Here is a 21,739-nt window from a genome sequence, read left to right as displayed (position 1 = left end):
TATTATGAATTCTTTTAAATGGAAAAGGGGGGTAAAAACTGCAGTGAAAATTAAAGAGGAGGAGATAAGATGAAAGGGATAAAAGAGAAACTGAAGGGAAGGGAAGGAAGAAAGTAATGGACAAAGTAAGGGGCTCCACTGGGGCCACGGCTGTGGTCTGTCTGCTCTCCGGGTCCAGTCTACATTTTAGGGAGGGAGTTCCTTCAGCTTAGAATGTTTTGGGGCTTGAGAGGCAGTATTCGCCCAAACATCAGGCCCCAAGGGTTGACCACTGTTGTAGTCAGCTTGCGCTGCTGAGACAAAATGCCAAAGACTGGATGGCTTCTCACAGTGCTGTAGGCTGGCAGTCCAAGACAACATAGTTTCTGTTGGGGTTTCTCTTTGTGGCTTGTAGGTGGCCACCATTTTGCCATGTGCTCACATGACTTCATCTTTGTGCAAGCACAGTGTGGGGAGGAACACTCTCTGGAGTCTCTTCTTATAAGAGTGCTAATCCTATCATATCAGGGACCCACCCTTAGCACCTTGTAATTACCTCCTTATGGGCTCTACCTCCAAATACAGTCACACTGCAGGTTAGGGTTTCAACATATGAATCTGGGGTGAACACGATTCAGTCCATGGCAGCTACCAATTGTAATAACTAAAAAGAATCTCTCCAAAGGTGTCTTTCCAACTTGCTGTTGAAGAGACCACTATTAACCAGTACATAACCCACGATGCTTATCAGGATTCTGGAAGCATTGTGCACAGCCATTAAGCAGCAGAGCAGAGGAGGGGAGAAACCAGGCACAGAAGGGAGAGGGTGTACAGTGAGTGCTTTATAAACACTCTGAATGGGTGAAAAATAATGACCTCTGACTTCTTTGTGGTTCCTAACTCATGCTGCCACAGATTGGTTGTAAGGTCCATATCACACTGTGATATGAAAGTATTAATTGAATATGGGCAATCAGAATGTCTATGTGAATAATGACCTAGAAAATAATATTCTGCCCATTCAACAATAGAATGGGGAACCAAGGCTTCACTTGGCTATACAGGTCTCTTGATGGAGTCAGATTTTATTTTAAACCCTGAGGTACATGCATTTTATGTCTTATTTTAGCTCTTAAGGCTGATATGAATTTCTTTAGAGTAACTTAAGAAGAAAGAGAATTAAGGGAGGAAAGATGCCAGTATTGTCCTTTTGGTTTCATTTGTGACTTTCTGACAGATACCTTCATCAACTCTCATCTTGAATAGTCACCATTCCATTAAAAACAAACCCATGAATTTAATTAATATTAATGTACCAATGTCAGTTTCTTAGTTTTGACAAATGTAAGATGTGACAATGAGAGAATCTGGGTGGAGGGTAGCCAGCAACTCTCTATACTATCTTTGCAACTTTTTCCTTTTCTGTAAATCTAGACTTATTCCAAAATAAAAAGTTTATTTTTAAAACCCAGGTATGTGTGTTTTACAGTGAGCATGTCAATAAGAAAGCCCCTAGCTCTACATTTACGGGAGCATTTTCTCAATGATTCTACAAATGAGTGCTCATTTAATTTTGATATCCTGAGAAGCTGATGGCTAACCCTACATTCATGTCTACCATCAGACAGGTCCCTGGTTGATCATGCTGAGATGCTCACTTATCTGATATTGAATCAGAAAAAGAGGAGGATTTAGAATTATCTGACTTTTTGGAATTCTACCCAGCAGTAAAATAAAATAAAACAGAATAATCTCTCTGCATGTTTACTAGCCAAAGCATACTGTATCACATTGTAAGTTGCTTTCAAGTTTGTGTTTTCTCTTAGGCTTGCCATGTGGTGTCTTCATGATCATGTGAAAGTGTCTAATGGTTATTGTAAAATTAGAGGCTGTCCAAACAAAACTTGAAATCCTAAAACTTTCTCTCCAAAGTGTGATAATTCTTAGCTATACTAGTAAACAGTTTGACATGTGTTTAAACATAATTTGATTTTTTTTATCAGATTGTCTTTTTTTTTAAGTATGTCTAACAAAGTAACTATATAATTGAGGAGACGGTATGTGATTTTTAATTTTTATGTTAGTTTCTACCATGTTCTAGGCCCATTTGGATTTTTGAAAAAGAATAAGGTAATAGAAAAATGCATATGTGAGTCCCTGTGATTACTGCATTGTTTTACTTATATTTTTGTGTCCGTCTTTTCCCCTGAAGAGTGAACTCGTTGAGAGTAGGAAATGTGGCCTCAGTGTCTAGCCCAATTCAGTATATAGTAAGGATTCAGTAAATATTTGTTTGAATGAATAATTGAATAAAATCACATTTAAATGAGCTCCTTCCACTTTGAAGGGAAGCAAATAACTGCCTGTTGATTTACTGTCTTCACTGCCCTTGTTTTAGGATGGCCTCACAGTTTGGACTGGTTTTTATCATTGCTATCATTCAGCTATGTATACTACCCTTTCGAATCCATAAAAAGCATTTAAAAGAAAGAGAAATTGTTCATGTTTCCAAACCTATTAGAATGCCTTTTCAAATATGTCAGACACATCTTTGTTAAAATTAAACCAGGGATTGGTTTTGAGCGAATAGCCCTATATCCTTACAGATGCTGTGGATGGATGCATCTAAGCTGCTTATTATATTGATGGGTTTTGCTGCTCTGCAGCAAATGAAAACAGGCAGCTGCTTCCTCCATCAAAGCAAAAAGCAGCCTGAGTTTTTATTAACCAAGTGTTCATTTCTTCTATTGCCAAAATTCTTACACAAAACAAAAGAGCAGTTTTAGCACATTATTGCTTAACTAGACATGAACAACTGACAGCAAGTGATAAGCCTGTCTGCTTTTCACAACTGGTAATCATTTTTGGAATAGATGTTTTAATATGGTTGAATATAAATTTTGTAATTTACATCTACAATGGTACGTAAATTTATAGATCCAGTTTGTTGCAGGGGAATGAAGGCCTATAATCACAAAAGGCTTTTCCCAGTGTTGTTTAATTTTTAATGACTATTTGAAAACTGGGGAAGGAAAATGAAATCAAATTCATTTCTTTAAAAAATACAAAAAGGTGTTAAAGACGATCATACAAGTTGGTTGGAGCCATTTGTAGATGGCCCCGACAGAGCAAGACCCCTGTGTTGACAGCCAGGACGTGCCTCGCACTCCATTTCCACATTAGTTGCAGTAAGCCACCCAAGCTCGTGTACCAGCAGAAATTTCTGGAGAGCGGACCATCATGTTTCCCTCCTATCAATGAATAATGATGAGCAGGGAGACAACAAGGACAGGGCCTTGGCCGTTTTGCACAGCTGAGATTCCCAGCCACCTCTCATAGTGTTTCCTTCGGTTTTGTTTTTTTAGCTACCTGAATATTATACATTTACTTTCAGATAGAATGGCAGAGAGGGGTTTATTTTTTTTTAATTTTTTTAAAATTTATTTATTTTTTTGCGGTACGCGGGCCTCTCACTGCTGTGGCCTCTCCCGTTGTGGGGTACAGGCTCCGGATGCGCAGGCTCAGCAGCCATGGCTCACGGGCCCAGCTGCTCCGCGGCATGTGGGATCCTCCCGGACCGGGGCACGAACCCGTGTCCCCTGCATCGGCAGGCGGACTCTCAACCACTGCGCCACCAGGGAAGCCCGAGGGGTTTATTTAAAGTGGGTTTAGACTGAACCTCAGCAAGACGTTGCCTTATTTACCAAGTCAATTTGCTAAATGGTGTCTTACCTTTTGGAACGTGCTAAAGGCAATTCCTGCTATAAAAAGGGGAGGTGGTCCTACTCATCCTCCTTCCTAAGTGGAGGAGTTTGGAATGAAGGCAGTTTTGAAATGCTGGTGTCTTCCAAATGACACTGAGAAATAAACAAGTTCTGTTGCCTAACTAGCCTAAGGCCAGGGCCGTTTTAATAAATGTAGTTGTGGCTTTGGCATCTGTAGCATGTGCTTCCTAAATACCAGTTTCTCTCCGGGGGGGCTTTCATAAATGCACAGAGCGTGCACTCCACATGGAACACAAAGTTTTCAATCTGTTTGGAATTCAGTAGCAGTGTTTACCCAGAAGTGAGATAAAACTGGACTCCAAGGCAGGAAGCTGCTGTAGAAATCAAATTCAGGAAGCATACGTAACTCGAGGAGGACCACACTGTCCTTACTCTCCTTTGGTATTCCATGTAACAAGTGTGTGTCTGCATGGGTGAAGTGATTAGATACCTAACATAAGGAACACTAACAGTTATTTCTAATACTTTCCTCTTTGTTCCACTCCATTCGACACATTACTGCTCTTACATGATGTTTCAAGACACAAGACAGTCCTGTTTTTAAAAGGGTGAGCCTACGCTGAGGGCCTTGGGGGAGGATGTTACTTGGAGTAAAACTGGCAATGAAAGTCTTCCCTTTTTTTTTTTTTTTTTTTGGCCTATGGGAAGGATGTGCTGCGTTCCTGGGGGAACCCAGGCCATGTTTCTCTCCTGCTCAGAGCCCTCTGGTCTGATTTCCTGGGTCTACCTTTCGGAGAAATGACTGTTCTCACTTTCTCACATCCTCTCTGACCAATGGACATGGAACATTTACTCACCCAGAGAGCTCACACTGGGAGATTCTTCTACCTGTGCTTTGAGACCTTGGGAGAATTTCTTCTGCCCAAAAGGTAGTTTGTTACTCTGAAGAAGTAATATGTTTGAGGAAAAAATACAACATATATCTGAGAACTGTGCTCAGTATTGGAAAAGGAAAAATTGGACTTGAGGAAGTTGTCTGTTATTAATATGCTGGATTAAGTAAATCAAAAGCCATCACAAATAGAATATATAGATGTAGGGTAGTTCTTTCCTGAAGCTGTGAGATTTAATTTACAAAGGCAGTTCTAATTCAATAAAAGTGGACACATTATGAAGACTTGATCTCTAAGATGGTTTTGAATCCTTTCTAAAATATTTCCTGAATTATAGTACAAATAAAACATTTTAACCAACCTAATTTCTTTAAAATGTCATGGGCTAAAGCCTACTGACGATTTTATAGCTTTAGTTTGGAAATGCACAATTATAACGATCTATAGGCATTGAATTTAGAGCTGGAAGGGTCCTCAGAAATCAATTTGACCCTTCCAATTTATTCTTGAAACTACAGCCCAAATATGATTTGTCCAAAGCCCCAAAATTAGTTGTTGAATGAGTCATGAGAACTAGAAACTAGCCCTTTTGATTCCAGAACCAGATACCAGGGTTGGGGCAATTAGTGTAGTGCTTAAGAGACGGAGATTTAGAGAGTGAGTAGGTGGGCTCAAACCCTGGCTATGCCATTTAAACTTTCTGTGCTTTGGTGTACCTCGCTGTGCCCCTTAGCTGGCCATAACGACAGTACATACCTTATAGGGTTGTTTTAAGGATTAAATGAGATAATCTATATAAAGTACACAGCTCAGTGTTTGCCAGGTAGTAAGTGTTCAATAAGTGATGCTAATAACAGCAACAAACACTAATTGCACTTACTTGGTACTCTTATATATAGTTCATTCAATCCTCGTGTTACCGAGTCCAAGCTTATACTGCTTGCTGCACGAGAGACCAATAAATCCGGAGACGAGTTGGTGGACTTTATCTGGAAAGTTTATCTCCAACTTTATCTGGAAAGGCAGCAGATAAAGAAGATGGTGCACCAGTGTCCCAAAGAACCATCTTCCCCAAATTAGAATTCAGGCTTCTTTTATACTAAAAGGGGAAGGGGTGTGGTTGGTTATTGTAAACTTCTTGGTGTCCCAATCCTTTGTTCTTGCAGCTCTCCACTAAGTCAGGTCACATGTTTCTGTAAACCTCCAACAAGCAAGTGTTATTCTGTTCTGCAACTTTTTATCTCTATAAGAATGGAAAATGTTATACCTTAAAGGTCAGAGCCTGAGGATGTGTTATCCTGTATATTTCAGGCTATAGGCAACATTCTTAACTTGTAGCAAAAGCAATAGAATACAAAGGTTAAAGCAAAAGAAACAGATCGAATTTGGAGTCAGATTTGTTCTTCCCTATTACATTCCCATCTATACTTACAGTTTAGACAGTATTATTACTACCAGATAAGGAGTTGATGCAAGGAGAGCTTAAGTGACTTGCTAAGGTCGCCAAGCTAATAAGCCTCAGAGCTGTCTTCCAAGTTCACGTCTTCACTGTCTGAGCCGCTGAACCTGTGGCTGTGGCTGCAGTGTGTTCCTTTTTCGCAGTGGTGCTTCAGCATCTTCCTCGTCCTGTCTACATTTCTCATGTCACTTAGTTGATTTCACAGCATCTGCTCTAAAACTGACCATCAGACTGAAGGCTCTGGTCTGGGGGTTACTCTCTGAGGACTCTCCATCCCTGCCTTTGCTTCACACTGGAGCCGGGACTCCTTTCGGCTTTCCCTTACCTCATAATCATCAAATTAATAGGTATCTGAATTAAAATTTAAGTTTTAAAATTTAATGCATTTCTAATCAAATCACACCCATAAGCCGACCCAGCTTGTAGTCCTAGAAGAATTTATTATTGAAATACCTGGGCAATTTTTTGTGCCCCTTCACTTCCACATGCTCATTATCTATATCAGTTGGCTTCCACTGGAACAGAAGAAATAACATTGCAAAGCAATTCATTTGGACCCTTGTTTTTGCAATCTGGTGGACAGCAGTATAGCACAGAGGTTAAGAATAATGGCTCTAGAGTCAGATTACCTGGATTCAAATTCCAACTCTATGACAAAACAGCTGCCTAATTTGGGGGAAGTTTTCATAACCTCTCAGTGCCTTGATTTCCTCATCTACCTTGTAGTGCCTGGGCAGCAGTCAGCATTCAACAAGCGTTAGAATGTCACAGAGCAAGCTTCCACCCTCTCACTGTACTGAGCTACACGGACGTTCCCTTTCACCCAGACGTACGCGTGTTCTCCATGATCTCTCTCCACAAACACAGGGAGGCTCGTGCTTAATAATTACTGTTCAGAGCAAGTCTGTTAATTGGTCAGAGCAGAGGGACAAATATAGAACAAGTATTGTCCATATATATGGAATTCTTACTTAGGATTGATTTTCAAAGTTCCCATAGTTAGGACAGATTGTTCCAGCATTCAGTTTTGGTTTGATTTTGTGGGTTATCGATTAGAAATAATAATCTCCCTGAAGGTGTCATAAAAATATAATCAAGATTGATAAAATTCCCTGGATAGAAACATGTCGAAATAATAAAGGCAACAGCAGCAGCAATAGCAAACATTATAAAAAAATTTGCTATCTCCCAGGCACTAAGTGTCTTACATGCATTATCTCATTTAATCCTCACAACAATGGTATGAATAGGTACTGTTGTTGCAACAGGGAAGAGTCAAATCTGACTACATGTTGGACCTGTTTCTTTTACCTTAACCTTTGCTTTCCACTGCTTTTGTTCACTAAAAGGATACTGTCTATACATAACGGCCTGCCTCGGGGAACCCTGCCCCTCTGCCTGAATGTTAAACCAAAGTGCCTTTGTTCAGGGAAACATCCTGACCCTGTCCACACAGAGATTGCTGCAAGAAAGAAGAAACACATCCCCTCCCCGAGGCTGGACATTCCAAGGGGTATTTGCAAATCTTATGGCCTTTTTACTTTTTTTTTTTTTTTAATTAATTAATTAATTTACTTATTTATTTTTTGGCTGCGTTGGGTCTTCGTTGTGGTGCGCGGGCTTCTCATTGCGGTGGCTTCTCTTGTTGCGGAGCACGGGCTCTAGGCACGCAGGCTTCAGCAGTTGTGGCGCTCAGGCTCAGTAGTTGTGGCTCGCAGGCTCTAGAGCACAGGCTCGGTAGTTGTGGCGCATGGGTTTAGTTGCTCTGAGGCATTGGCCTTTTTACTTTACGTGCTCATCTCCTCCCCCATCTCTGTGCTATAAAAGAAACTGGCATCCAAACCCCGATAAGATGGTTATTTTGAGACACGAGTCTGCTGGTCTGCCGGCATTCCGGATAAAGTCGTTTTCCTTGCCTCAACACCTCGTCTCTGATTTCTTGGCCTGTCGTGCGGCGAGCAGAGCGAGCTTGGACTCAGTAACATTATTGCTTGTACTTAAATGAGAAAACAGAGGCGTTACCCAGCAACAGCCCCACCCCAGTAGTTATTCTCTATTTCATTAACGTTTTATTTTCTTCACAATATTTATCACTATCTAAAATTACTTTGTTTATTGCCCCTATTAATCACTGCTGTATCCCCAACTCCTAGAACCCACCTGGCTGCCAATAATTATTTGTTCAATGAATGAATGAGGCTTAAAAATTTAGGTATTTGCCCAAGGTCACATAGCCAGTAAGAGCCAGTATTCAAGCTGAACTCTACTTAACTCTAGAGCATGAGGTGTGGTTCTTTATTGTAGCTTTTTATAGCTTGAAAGCCCCCTAGCGTAATCTTACCCAAGCCTAGTATTTCGTGGATGAGGATACTGATGCTCAGAGAGGCTAAATTACTTCCAGTATCACACAGACTGTTAGTGGTAGACCCAGAATCAGACCCCAGACTGCTTGCCGTGTTTTTGTACCATGAATTCAGCCTGAGGAGGAGGTCGTGTAAAATTGAAGGAAAATCCTATAGGTATGTGCTGTACATCATCTACCCACTTCTTCATGCCATAAACCTAAGTCACACTTGACACTTCCGTCTCTCTTACCACCCCCTTCATCTAATTAACTAATAAGTCTTGTCAGTGTACCTTCTAAATATAGCCCAAATCCTTCCACTTTTCTTCATCTCCACTAACCATCACCCAAGCCACCATCAGCACCCACCTAGGTAATTGTAGTAGTCTCCTGCCTATTTTCCCCCACCTCCTCTTTTTAATCTATTTTCTCTAGAGTAGCCAGACTGATCTTCTAAAATGTGGATCTGATTATACCACTCTGCCGCTTAAAACATATCATGTATTTTAAGGTGCAATTTAAAATTCTTAATATGGCCTTTGAGGCTGTGGGGTCTGGCCCCTAAACACCCCTCCAGTCTCATCTTGTCCTACCTATTCCTTTCTCATTTATTCTACAGCTCCACTGACCCTGTTTCCATTCCCGGAACATCACGCTCTTCTTTTCAAAGCTTTATTTCATGGTGCTCCCCTTCTGTGGACCATTCCCTCCAGCCCTGTGCCCCTCTTCCTCCTCTACCTGGCTGTTCATCCTCTGGGTCTCAGCCTACATGCCATTTCTACAGGGAAGTGTTCCCTGATGGACTCCTCCCAACCTCCCCTCCAACCAGGTTAAGTCCCCTATGATTGGTTCTCAGAAGCACCCTCTATTTTTCCCACACAGCATTTATTACAGCTATAATTAGGGACATTATTTGTGTAATTGTCTGTCTAATAGTCTCCTTCCCTAACAAGACTGAATCTCCAGTGACCATGCTGTATCATTCCCTGCTGATCTACAGGGCCTGAAACATAGTAGATGCCCAATAAATATTTATAGAGCATTCTGTAGTCTTCTTATGGATTTCTAATCTGGGTTGAAGCATCAGTGACAAAGCAGAAATGTTTAAGGAGAAGGAGACAGAGCATAAACACTGAAAACAGTCCAAGACGTTTACCTACCCATTCCAGCCATTTTAGTAATATCCACTGGTGCATTTCTTCTTCCAGAAGAGTCAACGGCTTAGCTAAAGGTGTGCTGGGCTCTCCGTTTAAGTCTCAGGTTTGAGAGAGGCTTACTTCTGACTCCTGCATGATAGACATGATCATTTAGATGGAGGAGGGTAAAGAAAGCTGCTGCTGGCTGTCCAAACATCAGCTGAGCACAGAAAAGCCATGTCTCTGCCGCAAGAGCTAGGTGTGTTGTCATCATGGGGCAAGTACAAGCCGTTAGAGTGAGAAGAGGGGGTCAGCAGTGCTGCCTGTCGGATGCTGTCTACATCTGACAGCACGGACTACAGGGAAGCAAAAAGCTCTCAAATGGAAGTGATCTAGAAAGACCCATGCTTGGATAGAGACTCATGTCTCAATATCTACAGACAGTTAATTTTAGGATTTGTTCAGCCTTTGGGTTAATGAGGAATGTGTTTGTTTCTAAATTAACCACAAAACTTGGCATTTAAAGTAATTCTAAACAAGCTACTTCAGAGATGAGAAAAAAGTGGTTACATACATGAAATAGATCACATCACCAACTTTGCCCTTCATTATTTCTACATAGACAGCTAATTTTTTCATATTTTAGTGTTGGCTGACTATGGGTTTTCTGAAGTCTAACAGATTCAATAGGCCCAGTTCTGACAGAACTATCTGTAGGGAATAAAACCTTTGTTCAAAAAAAAAAAAAAAAAGGAATGAAACCAAACGACCATGGAAATCTAAGAATAATATTCTTCTTCTTCCAAATAGAACTCTTGTTTAGCTAATGCTTTTATGGAGGTCCAATGGATGAAAAAGGTCTTTTCTCCTATGAGTTAAAGTAATTCAATTTATACAGAAAGCACTAAGGAACAGGAAGTCACGTGACTGAATAACTTTTAAGGAAGTGTCCTAATTCATGGCATGTGTTTTAGAAAACAAGTTATCTAGAATAAGCCATTAATTTAAATGTTTTGTAATGCTTTGGGGAGGATCAATACTTTAGCTGCTGTAAATGCCACTATGATCATTCTGCTCTGCCTCATCAGATGATGTCAAGAATATAGCAAAAGTGCCTATAATTGATTGATAGAACCCGACAATATTATTAATGGAGTATAAAAATCTTGAGAAAAAAAAAAAAAACCCTCGCCATTAGCATCCTTGGCTTGTATGTCCTTCCAAAAATTATTCTCATCACTTTTCCAATGAGTTTCTCTCTGTTACATGAAGCAGAACCACTGTTAAAGGGATGTTTTTAAGACATAAACCCACAAGGATGACAAAATAAGAGAACATAGAACATAATTTTGGAAGCCAAGAAGCACATGGATGAGACGTCATTGACTTAGCAGATATTAGAAAGCCAGCAATTGGGAAAGTTGAGAACCATCCCAGTTCATACCTGAAACTTTGAAAGGCTCAGGAATTGGTGTCACCAGGTAATTCTAAAAGTAGGAGTTGAGGGGGCACTAAAATAAGGAGGATTGATTGAAAATGGGTTAAGAAGCAGTAATTTCCCCATTCCAGGCTACTGGGTAACTTCCCCTTCTGTACTGCCAACAGAAGAGGAGGTTTATTCTCTGGAGAGGGTTAATCAAGGGTTTTTGGGTTGGAGGACAATAGGCACAGTCGAAATCAGAGAGTGCACCAAAAGCAGGGTGGAGGGACTAGGTTAATGTAAGCTGACTGATTGCTGAGCCTCTCCACTCACACCCCACCCACACTCCTCAGCCCTCTTCACCTCCAATCAGCTTTTTATCTTTCTACAATCACATTTATATAAACAATAAAGAACTACCAGATGTATCTGAGGAAAGCTTTTAATGTGACAGGTACCAAAACCAATAAACAGAAAAAAGCAACATGAGGAAGACAAACTATGTAAAGATAAGAAAGCTTAAACTATAATTAATATTTTCAAGTAATTTTAAAAAAGTATTGCATTCATGAAACAGGAGTAAGATGCTCTGAAAAAGAAATATTCAGAGAACTACCACCAATGATAGCATAAATGAAAAGAACAATAAAAGAGCTGGAAGATCAAGTTGAAAAAACTTCCAAGAAAGTAGAAAACAATAAGAGATGGAAAGCAGGAGAGAAAAGATAAAAAAATTAGAGGATGAGTTCAGGTGATTCAACATCCAAATCATAAGTTTCAGAGAAAGAAGACATAAAAATGGAGGTAAGGAAATAGTCAATGGAACTTCCCAAGAACCTTTTTTCAGGAATTGAAAAACATGGAGTTTCCAAATTGAAATCACCATTGAATCATCTAAGCTCTCTAACATTTACCTTCCACACACTTTTTCTCAAGAAGCTGCCGGAGCCTGTGTTACACTAAAATGAGGAAGTAAATCAAGAAAGGAAGACAAAGCATAGAGGACATGAGAAATGGAACACAGCAGAAGGACAAAAGGAAGCCTGGAATGATAGGGAAGATGGATTTCAGGAGATCAGAGCTACACTGGTGCACTAAGTATATTAGGCGTCCAGTCCAGACCTAGGCAGGTCAGGAAACACAGGAGATATTTCCTAATGAAATTGATAGAATACCTCATGTGAGTGACTGTATTGAATGGGGAAATCAACAACTGGATTTTGAGATTGAATAAAAAATCTTAGCAAATGAGAGGAAAAAAATGACAATTATAAACTCCAGATGGGGGAAACATTATGCATGAGAGAAAAACCAATCCTAGTTTACAACGTAGCTCGGTTGTTCTTTTTTTTCGTGGTTATAATAAAATTGACAATGAGTAGTGACCTTACCAAATTATAATATAGCTGTATTAGAAAGATGGTGATGGTGGATGGTTGAGGAGTATGGTATGTGTGGTGTGGGGAGAGGAGTAGAGATAAAGGCAAAAAATGCTTACCTTCCATAATGGGGGTCATTAGATTTTGCCTAAACCTGAAAAATCAAGAAGTAACATTATAAACATGTATGTAGAAAAATGTAATTACCAGAAGAATCAGCTAAAAGAATTGAAAGCAGTAATTCCTGAGGAAGGAGAAAGATTGGGCAGGCGGGCTGGGTACTACTGTTTTGTCTTAATCATTCTCATAAAACTCAGTGGCTCTTTAAACTATGTATGTGTATAATTTCTTTAAAAATAAAATCTGTTTTAAAAGACCATTACATTCTCATGGAATGGAATGAGAAAACTTTTTAAGATAACAGCTTTGAGATATAATTCACATACCATACAATTCACCCACTGTTTTTTTAGTATATTCACAGAGTAGTGGAACCATCATCACAATCAGTTTTAGAATATTTCATCACATCTAAAAGAAACCTTGTACTCAGTAGCAATCACCCCTCATTTATTCTGGACATTTCACATAAATGGAAAAAATAAGACATAAACATCTGGTCCTTTGTGTCTGGCTTCTTTCACTTAGCATAATATTTTCATGTTCTATCCATGTTGTAACATGAATCTGTACTTTATTTCTTTTTATTGCCAAATAATAGTCTGTTGCATGGGCATACCACATTTTATTTAGCCATTCCTTAGTTGATGGACATTTAACCACTGGACCACCAGGGAAGTCCCCTGGAAATAAACACCTTTATTAGGGGTGTAGTTTGGTACAGCTTTGCGGGAGTGCAGTTTGATATGTCAGAATGTGAAGTGTACTTGACTTTTGACCACATTTCCCATTTCTGGGTATTTGACCTAAGGAGAAAAATTATATGTTGGGGAAAAAAATGTGTCTTTATTTTACCACTTTATAATCTCATAATATCAAAAACTTAGAAATTAACTTAAATGTCTTTCAAAAGGAAACTGGTTAAATAAATTATGATGCAAACGTAAAATATTTAGGTAGTCATTAAAAATGATGCAGGTATAGTATTTTTTTTCCATGGGAATCTATCCATCATACTGAGTAGGGCAAAATGAGATTATTGAATACATCCATGAGAAGATTCCACTTGTGTAAAATATCTTTATGCCTAGAGAGATCTTTCGGAATGATGTCCAAAATGTTAACAGTGATTATATACTAGTGGTGGAATTTTAGGTGATTTTTAAACTTTATTCTTTGAACCTTTTGTATTTAATTTAGTTAAAAATCAACCTCTGTAATTTTGGGGAGAAAATTATAAAACTATTGTAAAAGACTATGCCTTTTAGAAGTCAAATTTTTGTACTCAATCAAGGCTTGATTTTAGTTAAATACCCTTCCCCTATCACTATTTTTTAAAACCTCAAAACCATCTACTAAAGGCATAAAGAAATTCATTATTGTGGTGATTATATTCACTTGGTGTGGAACACTGTCTTGGGCTCTTCCTTCAGAGAATTTTTTTATGTGTTTTAGTCTTTCTGGAGTTCTTTCTGTGTGGAGGTAGGCCAGGTATTAGGACTCTGGGGTCGTGCCAAAGCTAATCATTAGGATCAGGCTAAAAAGGTTCTCCATGTGTTCTGGTTATTAGGATAATTGTTTGGGGTTCACATATTATCTCTTCCACTCTTTTATCCTCCTTTGCAGGAGAAAAACATTAACAACAACTTTCATTTTCTTTGAGATTGTTATGAGTTAGAAGCTGTTCTAAATACATTTCGTATACTTTACTCATTTAATCCTCACAACAATCCTGTAAGGTTGATATTACAATAATGTTATTTTACAGATGAGGAAACTGAGGAATAGAGAGGTTCAGTAATCTAGCCAAGGTCACTCAGCTAGGGAATGCAGAGCTGGGGCTGGAGCCCAACTGAGTCTGGTTCCTAAGTACCTGTGATCTTAACTGCTACACTCCACTGCTTCCCTGACTTTCCTTCTAAATATGACTACAGACACTTCTTGCTGGTTTAATTTGTGTCCCCCCCAAACTGTCATTTCTACCAGAAATGCCAGGAAGACTGAGCTAGTGAGTACACCTGACTGGACTTTCCTGCAACAGATGCTCTATAGAGTCATTTCTTTGCTGTTTGTATGTCTATCCATTGATTCTCTTAGGATTTTATTTACCATTTCTTTGACATCATCTTCTCTGAAATATTTGCATTTCTTACTCCTTGAAGCTGGAGATTCATCTGGGAAAATTAAGTCACGTTAGGTGTTTCAACTTTGCATCAGGACCCATTAGAAGAGTGCTTAGTACTAAGGCAAGGAACATTCCCTGCTCTTTCCCAAGACCACATGGCATTCTCAGCCCCAGGCGGTGCAGGATGCCTGGTACCCTGCCTGATCTTTAAGTCTGACCACGTGGGGAAAACATAATTTTTATAAGGGTATAGTTTATTCAGATTATAAGAGCAATATATATTCATTGTAAAAATTTTTGGAAAATACCAAAAGTATAAAGAAAAAAATTAAAAGCACTTGTAATCCTGGGATAACCACTAGAAACTATAATTTCCAAGCATGTCTGTCTTCTCTTAAAACAATTTGTATTCATTCATGAAAACTGTATGTCTTCTAAATAAATGATTTACAGATGATGATTTTAGAAAATGCCCCTCCATGGAATTTAGTGGGTAGGATTATTGTTAAATTGAAAGATGTACTAAAGTTGGTGAAATTTAAATTTCTCAATTTTATACTCCAGTTTGATTTTTTTATTGAAGAAATGAAATAATTATGCATATTGAAAAACATTAGTATGGAATCAAACAAAAAGGTATAATGACCTCAGTGGTTTTATTTGCTCCTGCAAATGATTTTTCCATTTATTTTTGCTGAATATGAGCTGCATATACAGTTTGTCTTCAGCTGATACTTATGAATTGACCAAAAAGAAGATTCATGTGTACGAGAGTGAGATCTACCTGAAATACCATTTAAAATTTAATTTTGGATATTTGTAATATTGGTTGTTATTGTTTTACTGTTTCGTTGTGACTGAAATCTAGTAAAAATGATTTAGGATATTATCCTATTTTCCTGGGAAAAGAGTTATAATCAACAACAAAAGAAATGCATGTGATATGACATTACTAGTAATAATTATGGTAAGTTTGAGTCAAGTTGAAATAGCTTGTACTGAACATTATTTTCAAAAAGCCATTTCTTAAGAGAATGACTGTAAGGAGTGTTTGTAGAAGAAACTTCTGTAATCAAAAAGCCTATATCCTCTTGTGTTTTCCAGGCATCTGGCCGGCTGAAGAGGTTTTGGCTTACTACTGCCTCAAGCACAGTGATGTATTCAGGTACAAAGCTGCACCTAAAAATTTGTTTAGCGCACTATGGGTACTGTGTCTGCATCTTAAAGATCGCCATGATTACATTCTTCAAAGTAAACTGTTAAAAATATATATATAAGAAAGGAAGAAAGAAAAAAAGGAAGGAAAGGGGGGAAAAGGTCATGGTGAAAACATGTTGCTTCTGAAAAAGAAATCTGAATTGCCTTTGGGTACTAATATTGCACAGCAAGCTTTTTGCTATATGTCAAAGGCTTTTGATTTCCACTCAAGGCATTTTATTTCACTTAGATTTTGGGGAAACAAAAGTGAAGCTTCAATCAATCCTTACCAATTGTGATGGTCAAAAAAAACAATAAAGACATTCTTTAAACTTCTGCTAGGGAAATCACTACAGAACTTTTGATAAATAAATACCCCACAGCTATGATTTAAAGATGCCATCCCACCCTTGATTTTAAAGGTATTTTATATACCCAAGACAATATGTATTTGTAAAATATAAATTACCATTACAGATTCATGCTATGGAAATGAATGTTTTCAACTGTCAATGTGCATTATAGATTAAACCCATGGATGAGATTCAGGAAAAAGAAAAAACTCCTTTTTTAAAAAAATGCTGAAGATGTTTGGTAGACCCAGAAAATATGGGTTTTTTCATTTTATTCTCATTTTATAAAAGTCATCCAGTATATGCTTCCTGAATAGCCCATTATGATTCCAGACAAGCCGTTAGTGATCATTTTAACAATATATACTTATAAGATTGGGTGTGTGCTTTAACAATATGTATTTACAAGATGGGGTCAATAATATGTAGTTTTTGAAGCTCTATGGGTCCATATTTACCAACCAGTCTGTAATTGCTTTGAACAACTAAATACTCATTTTGTGTATTTCAGAATATGAATGTCCTTGCTTGGCTTCTTTTCCTCCTCTTCCTTCTCTTTTCACCTCTCCCTCCCTTGATTGTCTCTCTCTTTCTCTCTCTCTCTCTCTTTTTTTTTTTATCCTGTTGAGGAAATAAACTTCCCAAACTGGGAAGAAGAAACGATCTCTTAAAGAATCTAAGCATATAAAGTAAGAACAGGGCAGTATTGAATTGGGCTGCAGAGCTGCCCTAGAAGTCTGGCATCTGCTCATCTCGCTGTGCTTAAGCTTGCCTGGAGCTCCAATCAGCGAGCACTGGGCCAGGGCAAGAATGTCACACATTGAGGGCTGATATTTAGGCACAAAGAGGAAGGTAAGTGCAGAGTGCCAGACTGCACCCCCACCCCCCACCCCCAGACTGTCAGCTTTAACTCTGAGCTGCTTTACTTGTGAGCGGTGAAGTCAGAGCCCAGTCACTACTTGAGCCTGGGTTTGCTGGCTTAACCATATTATGTCCCTGCATTGTTTATTCACTGTGTTGTGTTGGGGTCAATTGTGATTTAAGTGTTAATTGCTAAATGCTCTTTGTGTAATTGTTCTTTATGGGGGCGGTTCAGCTTTCCAAAATGTTTCAGTTTGTTTTAGAATTTTTTTTTTAAATTCAAGATTGCATGTATTTGTGTGTGTGTGTGTGTGTGTGTTGTGTGTATGTGACCATAATATAGGTATATACACACTCATATATATTCTTCATTTACTTGTCTAACTAACTGTTTTTGAAGGAATGAATGTGGATTAACAGTGTTATCCTTTCCTAACAATTATCTTTCGCTACTCTAGCTAGTTTAGTTCTAAAAGACAGCGCCATTGACAAGGGAAAAAAAGGGAACCTTCTCCGATTTTTCAGCTCAGCGGTGGTAATGTTGCAGTGAACACTAATGAGGGAACCCCCACTGATTTGCCTGCTTTGTGACTTTTCTATTTCATAATTATTTTTAAAACGCAAAACGACATGCGGGAGCCTCGTCATGTCTCCACAGCTTCCCGGTAGCGCCGTTCTTACTGCAGATGGCAATTCCTTCTTGTAACATATATATCTCTCTGACCATTTTCATCTAATTTGTGTGGGTTCTACCATTTCTTTTCTCTCTTTCAGGGACCTTGCTGTGTGTGAGCTAGGGGGTGGCATGACATGCTTGGCTGGGCTCATGGTAGGTCTTTTCTCAATTCCAATCCCATTCAGAGGGAGGAACAAAAGGAAAAATGTTCCAGGGCCTCCAACTGCTGGGTCAGAGAACCGTCAACAGCATCAGCTGCGGTCAAGCTGCCGGGTCTTGAGAGACCTTCTAGATTGACTTACTTTCGGATCATATTGATTTTATGGTTGCCTCGATGAGCAGAAACATTTTACCTCAGTGTAGTCAATATTGCTTGTTGTGACATTCCAGGCCTCGCACAGTGTTTCTTCGCCATAGCGAAAGCATTTTTTTTTTTTTTTCAGATTATAGTCCCATTTGCTAAGATACAGGAATAGCCCGGCGAATCACAGTTGGAGCACCATGATATAGCTGCTAATGTTTTGCCTGCATTATTACACCAACAAACATGATCCAGAGCGCTCAGTAATTAGATTCTTTTGAATTAGATTGGCCATTCAGGAACGTCGTTCCCCATTCTCTGGGTTCTGAGTCATGTATTCAGGAGATATTATGTAGCAGCACAGTGCATTAGACAAGTTTTTATGTCTCTACAAATAAAAGCATATTGTTACACTGATTGGCATTTGACAAACCTGTCGCTCTTACACAATGTGTCAGGGTTACAGCCCAATGTGCGAGCATGTCAAAGCTCACAAAAAAATTACCCTCACAAAGCCATCTGCCTGCAATGCAAAGTTATATGAAGGGCATCAGGCAGTCAGACAGAAGCAAGCTGAAAGGCAGAGTGACAGCCTTGTATGATGGCTCTACTAGATAAACAGAAGCCCACAAATGAAAGCCTCTCAGAATACCATCATCCGCTGTCACAATGCAATTACCGAACAGAATGATAGCAAGATAGAGGCTCCCGCAAATGGAATGATAAAAGTATTGACTGATTTGATTGAATGATTAAAATAATGCAGACATAAAATGAAAAAAGATTGAAGATTGTTACAGAGAAATAGGTGAGGAAGCATGATACTGAAGGCTTGTCACTCCTGTCTTCACTTCCACACAGACAAGCATATTTGCTCATTGTTTGCTGTGCTCCCTTCTTTTTTCAGGTTGCTATTTCTGCAGATGTCAAAGAAGTTCTGTTAACTGATGGGAATGAAAAGGCCATCAGAAGTATCCTTATTCAGATAGAAAACGGGTTTGTTGTGCTCATTCCTTTTTCCCGGCTGAGTAACAATTGATATAAAGAAAGACAGCATGGGGTATTAAAAGAGAGTTCCCCACACACACATGATAAGTAATTAAGAAAAAGTAGAAATATATGGAATTCATTGGATACGACTAAGTGGTTTGTTTTTTTTTAATTTCAATGGATTTTTATAGTCACTTCTCATTAAAGGAGCTTATGATTTGTGGACCACTCAAAGCAATAAGAACGTTTGTTTCATAATAATTTTCAAGCGCTCTTGTCCTTTTATTTCCATTGAAATTTGCCGGGATAAAATAAATGATTTAACATTTATTATATTGGATATTGCTTGTAAAAATTAACTTCCAGCTTCATGTTCATTATTACCTTTCTTCCGTTTGATGTTGTATGTGCAGACCATGCAATATTATACCTACTCTAATTCCCGAGGAGTTCCCTATATCTCCTCACTGGAAACGGCTATCAGTTTTTCATTATTTCCTTTTATTTAGGATTATAAAAGCTATCTCTTTTGTTCTGCTATGCTATTACGGTTCAAACCCCATTATATTAGATTATGCTTTACTAATATGTACACAGAGTTCATGAAAATTGAACTGTACTTTAAGAAAGCAAGCATAATTTGTGGCTACTTTAGCAATCGAGCTGATTTGTTCAGGAGCAGTTAACAGCCGTTAGAAATTGAGAGGAAAAGTGGAGGATATATTTGCTTTGGATTTTTTGGTGTGCCTTCCATTTAAATTATGAAAGAGGCAATCTACTTATTTGGATTTTAGGCCAAAGCAGTTTTGATTTTTGTAAGAGGTAAGCATCCTACTAGAGCCTATTTTCGATTTTCTTCTTCTGCCTCTGCTATATAATTTTTTTAAAATAAAATTTGCAGTAGCTGTATCAGGCTGCTCAGACAGGAGAAAGGAGGTGCCAGAAGCACAGTAGCTAATATTGTTCAGCGGCACTTGTGTGCTCTACAGAGCCCCACCCAGCTAATTGCCTGACACACTTAAAAAAAAAAAAAAAAATCAGGAAGGAAAAACAGCCAATCACAATCTTGGCCTTTCACACAGGGGAAAGAGATCACAAAAGGTGCTTCCTTTTTTAAAATGCAGGATTTTAATCATGATCTTCAGACTGTCGCAAGTTTCTCAAAATATTCCTGAAGATGAGCGATATTGTTTCATTCACTCTGCTTTATTCTGAGTTCTTCCATGCACTGTATCATTTCACTCTGCTCCTCCACATGTCAGGGAACACAGAGAGCAACAGGAAGTCAGGTATGCTGGCTCAGCCCCAGCGATGTTTTTTTTGGGGAAAAAAAAAAAAGCAGGATTATTGGGAAAAAGAAGGTCATTTTAACCACGGAAACTTTCAGATTGGGCCCAGCAACCTGAGGTCTTTCTCAAGGCAGCAGGTGTCTTATTTAATAGCATCAGAAACCAATTAGAACTTTTATCAAACTATGGGAAGCATCTGTGGTCAGTATGTAAATTTAATGGTACTAAAATTATTGTTGAGCTAAACTACAGAGCTTCCAAAGAAGGGAAGCAATGCTAGTCATTAATTAATGCACCTTTGCTTTAAACAGCAAAGATGCCATGCCAGCTCTTGAAATCAGAGAGGAAATCTCAGATTCTGTACTCACTCCGCTGGCCTTTCAAAGAAATGATTGGTACAGCCCCCTCCCAAGAAAATGGATTTTTAACATTTGGTCCTCAGAAGCTCAGCCCTGAGAGTGCTTTATTGTGCTGGGTTTTACAATGGGTTTAATATAGCAGGGTGCCAAAGGGCAGGAGGGGAAGAACTTTACAATGTAGATAAAGTAGGTCCTTTCAGGATGCAGACCAAAACTGTTAGTGTGTTTTATTTCATCTCTTAGGACTTTCTTGACAGGGTTTAGTTTTTATCATGCAGTTGTTCTATGTTTGTGTGCCTTTTTCTGTTGTAACTAGATCTAATTTTTTTTAATTAAGAGAAAAAAGCATGCATAAAGCCTTAAAAATTGGCAACGTGTTTTTCCTGCTTTTGATACTAATGTTATTCTTGATTTGCTACCAGAGCTTATAACTGGCATTCGTTGTAAGCTGTTTTACCAAGTGAGGTTAATATGAATGAAATATTTTTTTTTCTATTTGTGTGCCCACTTTCTGTAAAATAACAGATTCACTGAATCACATACTGTTGATGCATATAGATTGAAACAAATTCATTTAAAAATTACTGTTTACATCTTTCCTTTAAAATTTTAGGAAGCCTAAATTATATAGCAGTTGTAGGATATTATCCAAAAATTACTTTCTAAAAAGTAAAAGTGGATGTCAACAAAAAAGAGGGAGAAACATTGCCAGAAGCCAGAAAATCTCTAAGCAAAGCTGCTAATTATTCTTAATGGGCAAGATGAGCACATTAAGAAACAAATGAATACATCAGTGAAATGTAATTGAAAATCGACCTGGCAATCACACATCACATCTGAGTATTGGCCTGTATATTATTCTCATCATTTAAATTATTTTTGTTGTTCTAGGCATCTGAATTGAGTGAATCCAACTGAGTCTTACTTCCTAGTCGCTTAAGCTTCTAAGATTCTGATTTTTACCTTTAAAAATAGCATTTTCTGATATTTCCTGTTTATCTTCTGTTATTTCTATTTTTAAAGTATATGAGGCAATGAATGGAGGCATTCTGAATCTTTATATCATAGAAGCGTATCAACCAGTTGTAAGGTTATTTATTGTCTCCATAAAATGTATCAGGCGGATTTGGCTA

General features: G+C 38.5%; 1 protein-coding gene across 1 annotated transcript in view; it reads left to right on the top strand.

Annotated features, from left to right (window-relative positions):
* The first annotated feature begins 2,263 nt into the window (after window positions 1–2,263).
* The window catches only part of CAMKMT (calmodulin-lysine N-methyltransferase), a 69,505-nt gene continuing 50,029 nt past the window's right edge, over window positions 2,264–21,739 (top strand). The window contains exons 1-4 of the mRNA XM_027113242.1: window positions 2,264–2,270; window positions 15,685–15,745; window positions 17,766–17,820; window positions 18,876–18,939. Coding sequence (XP_026969043.1) covers window positions 17,797–17,820; window positions 18,876–18,939 — 88 coding nt within the window. The 5' untranslated portion in view covers window positions 2,264–2,270; window positions 15,685–15,745; window positions 17,766–17,796. The remainder of the gene's footprint in view (window positions 2,271–15,684; window positions 15,746–17,765; window positions 17,821–18,875; window positions 18,940–21,739) is intronic.

Source organism: Aethalodelphis obliquidens, unplaced genomic scaffold (genome assembly GCF_003676395.1).
Source record: "Aethalodelphis obliquidens isolate GAN/ISIS:26980383/991018 unplaced genomic scaffold, ASM367639v1 scaffold12, whole genome shotgun sequence".
NCBI lineage: Eukaryota > Metazoa > Chordata > Mammalia > Artiodactyla > Delphinidae > Aethalodelphis > Aethalodelphis obliquidens.
The sequence above is the reverse complement of the archived record's forward strand: the minus strand, read 5'-3'. Positions and strand labels throughout refer to the sequence as shown.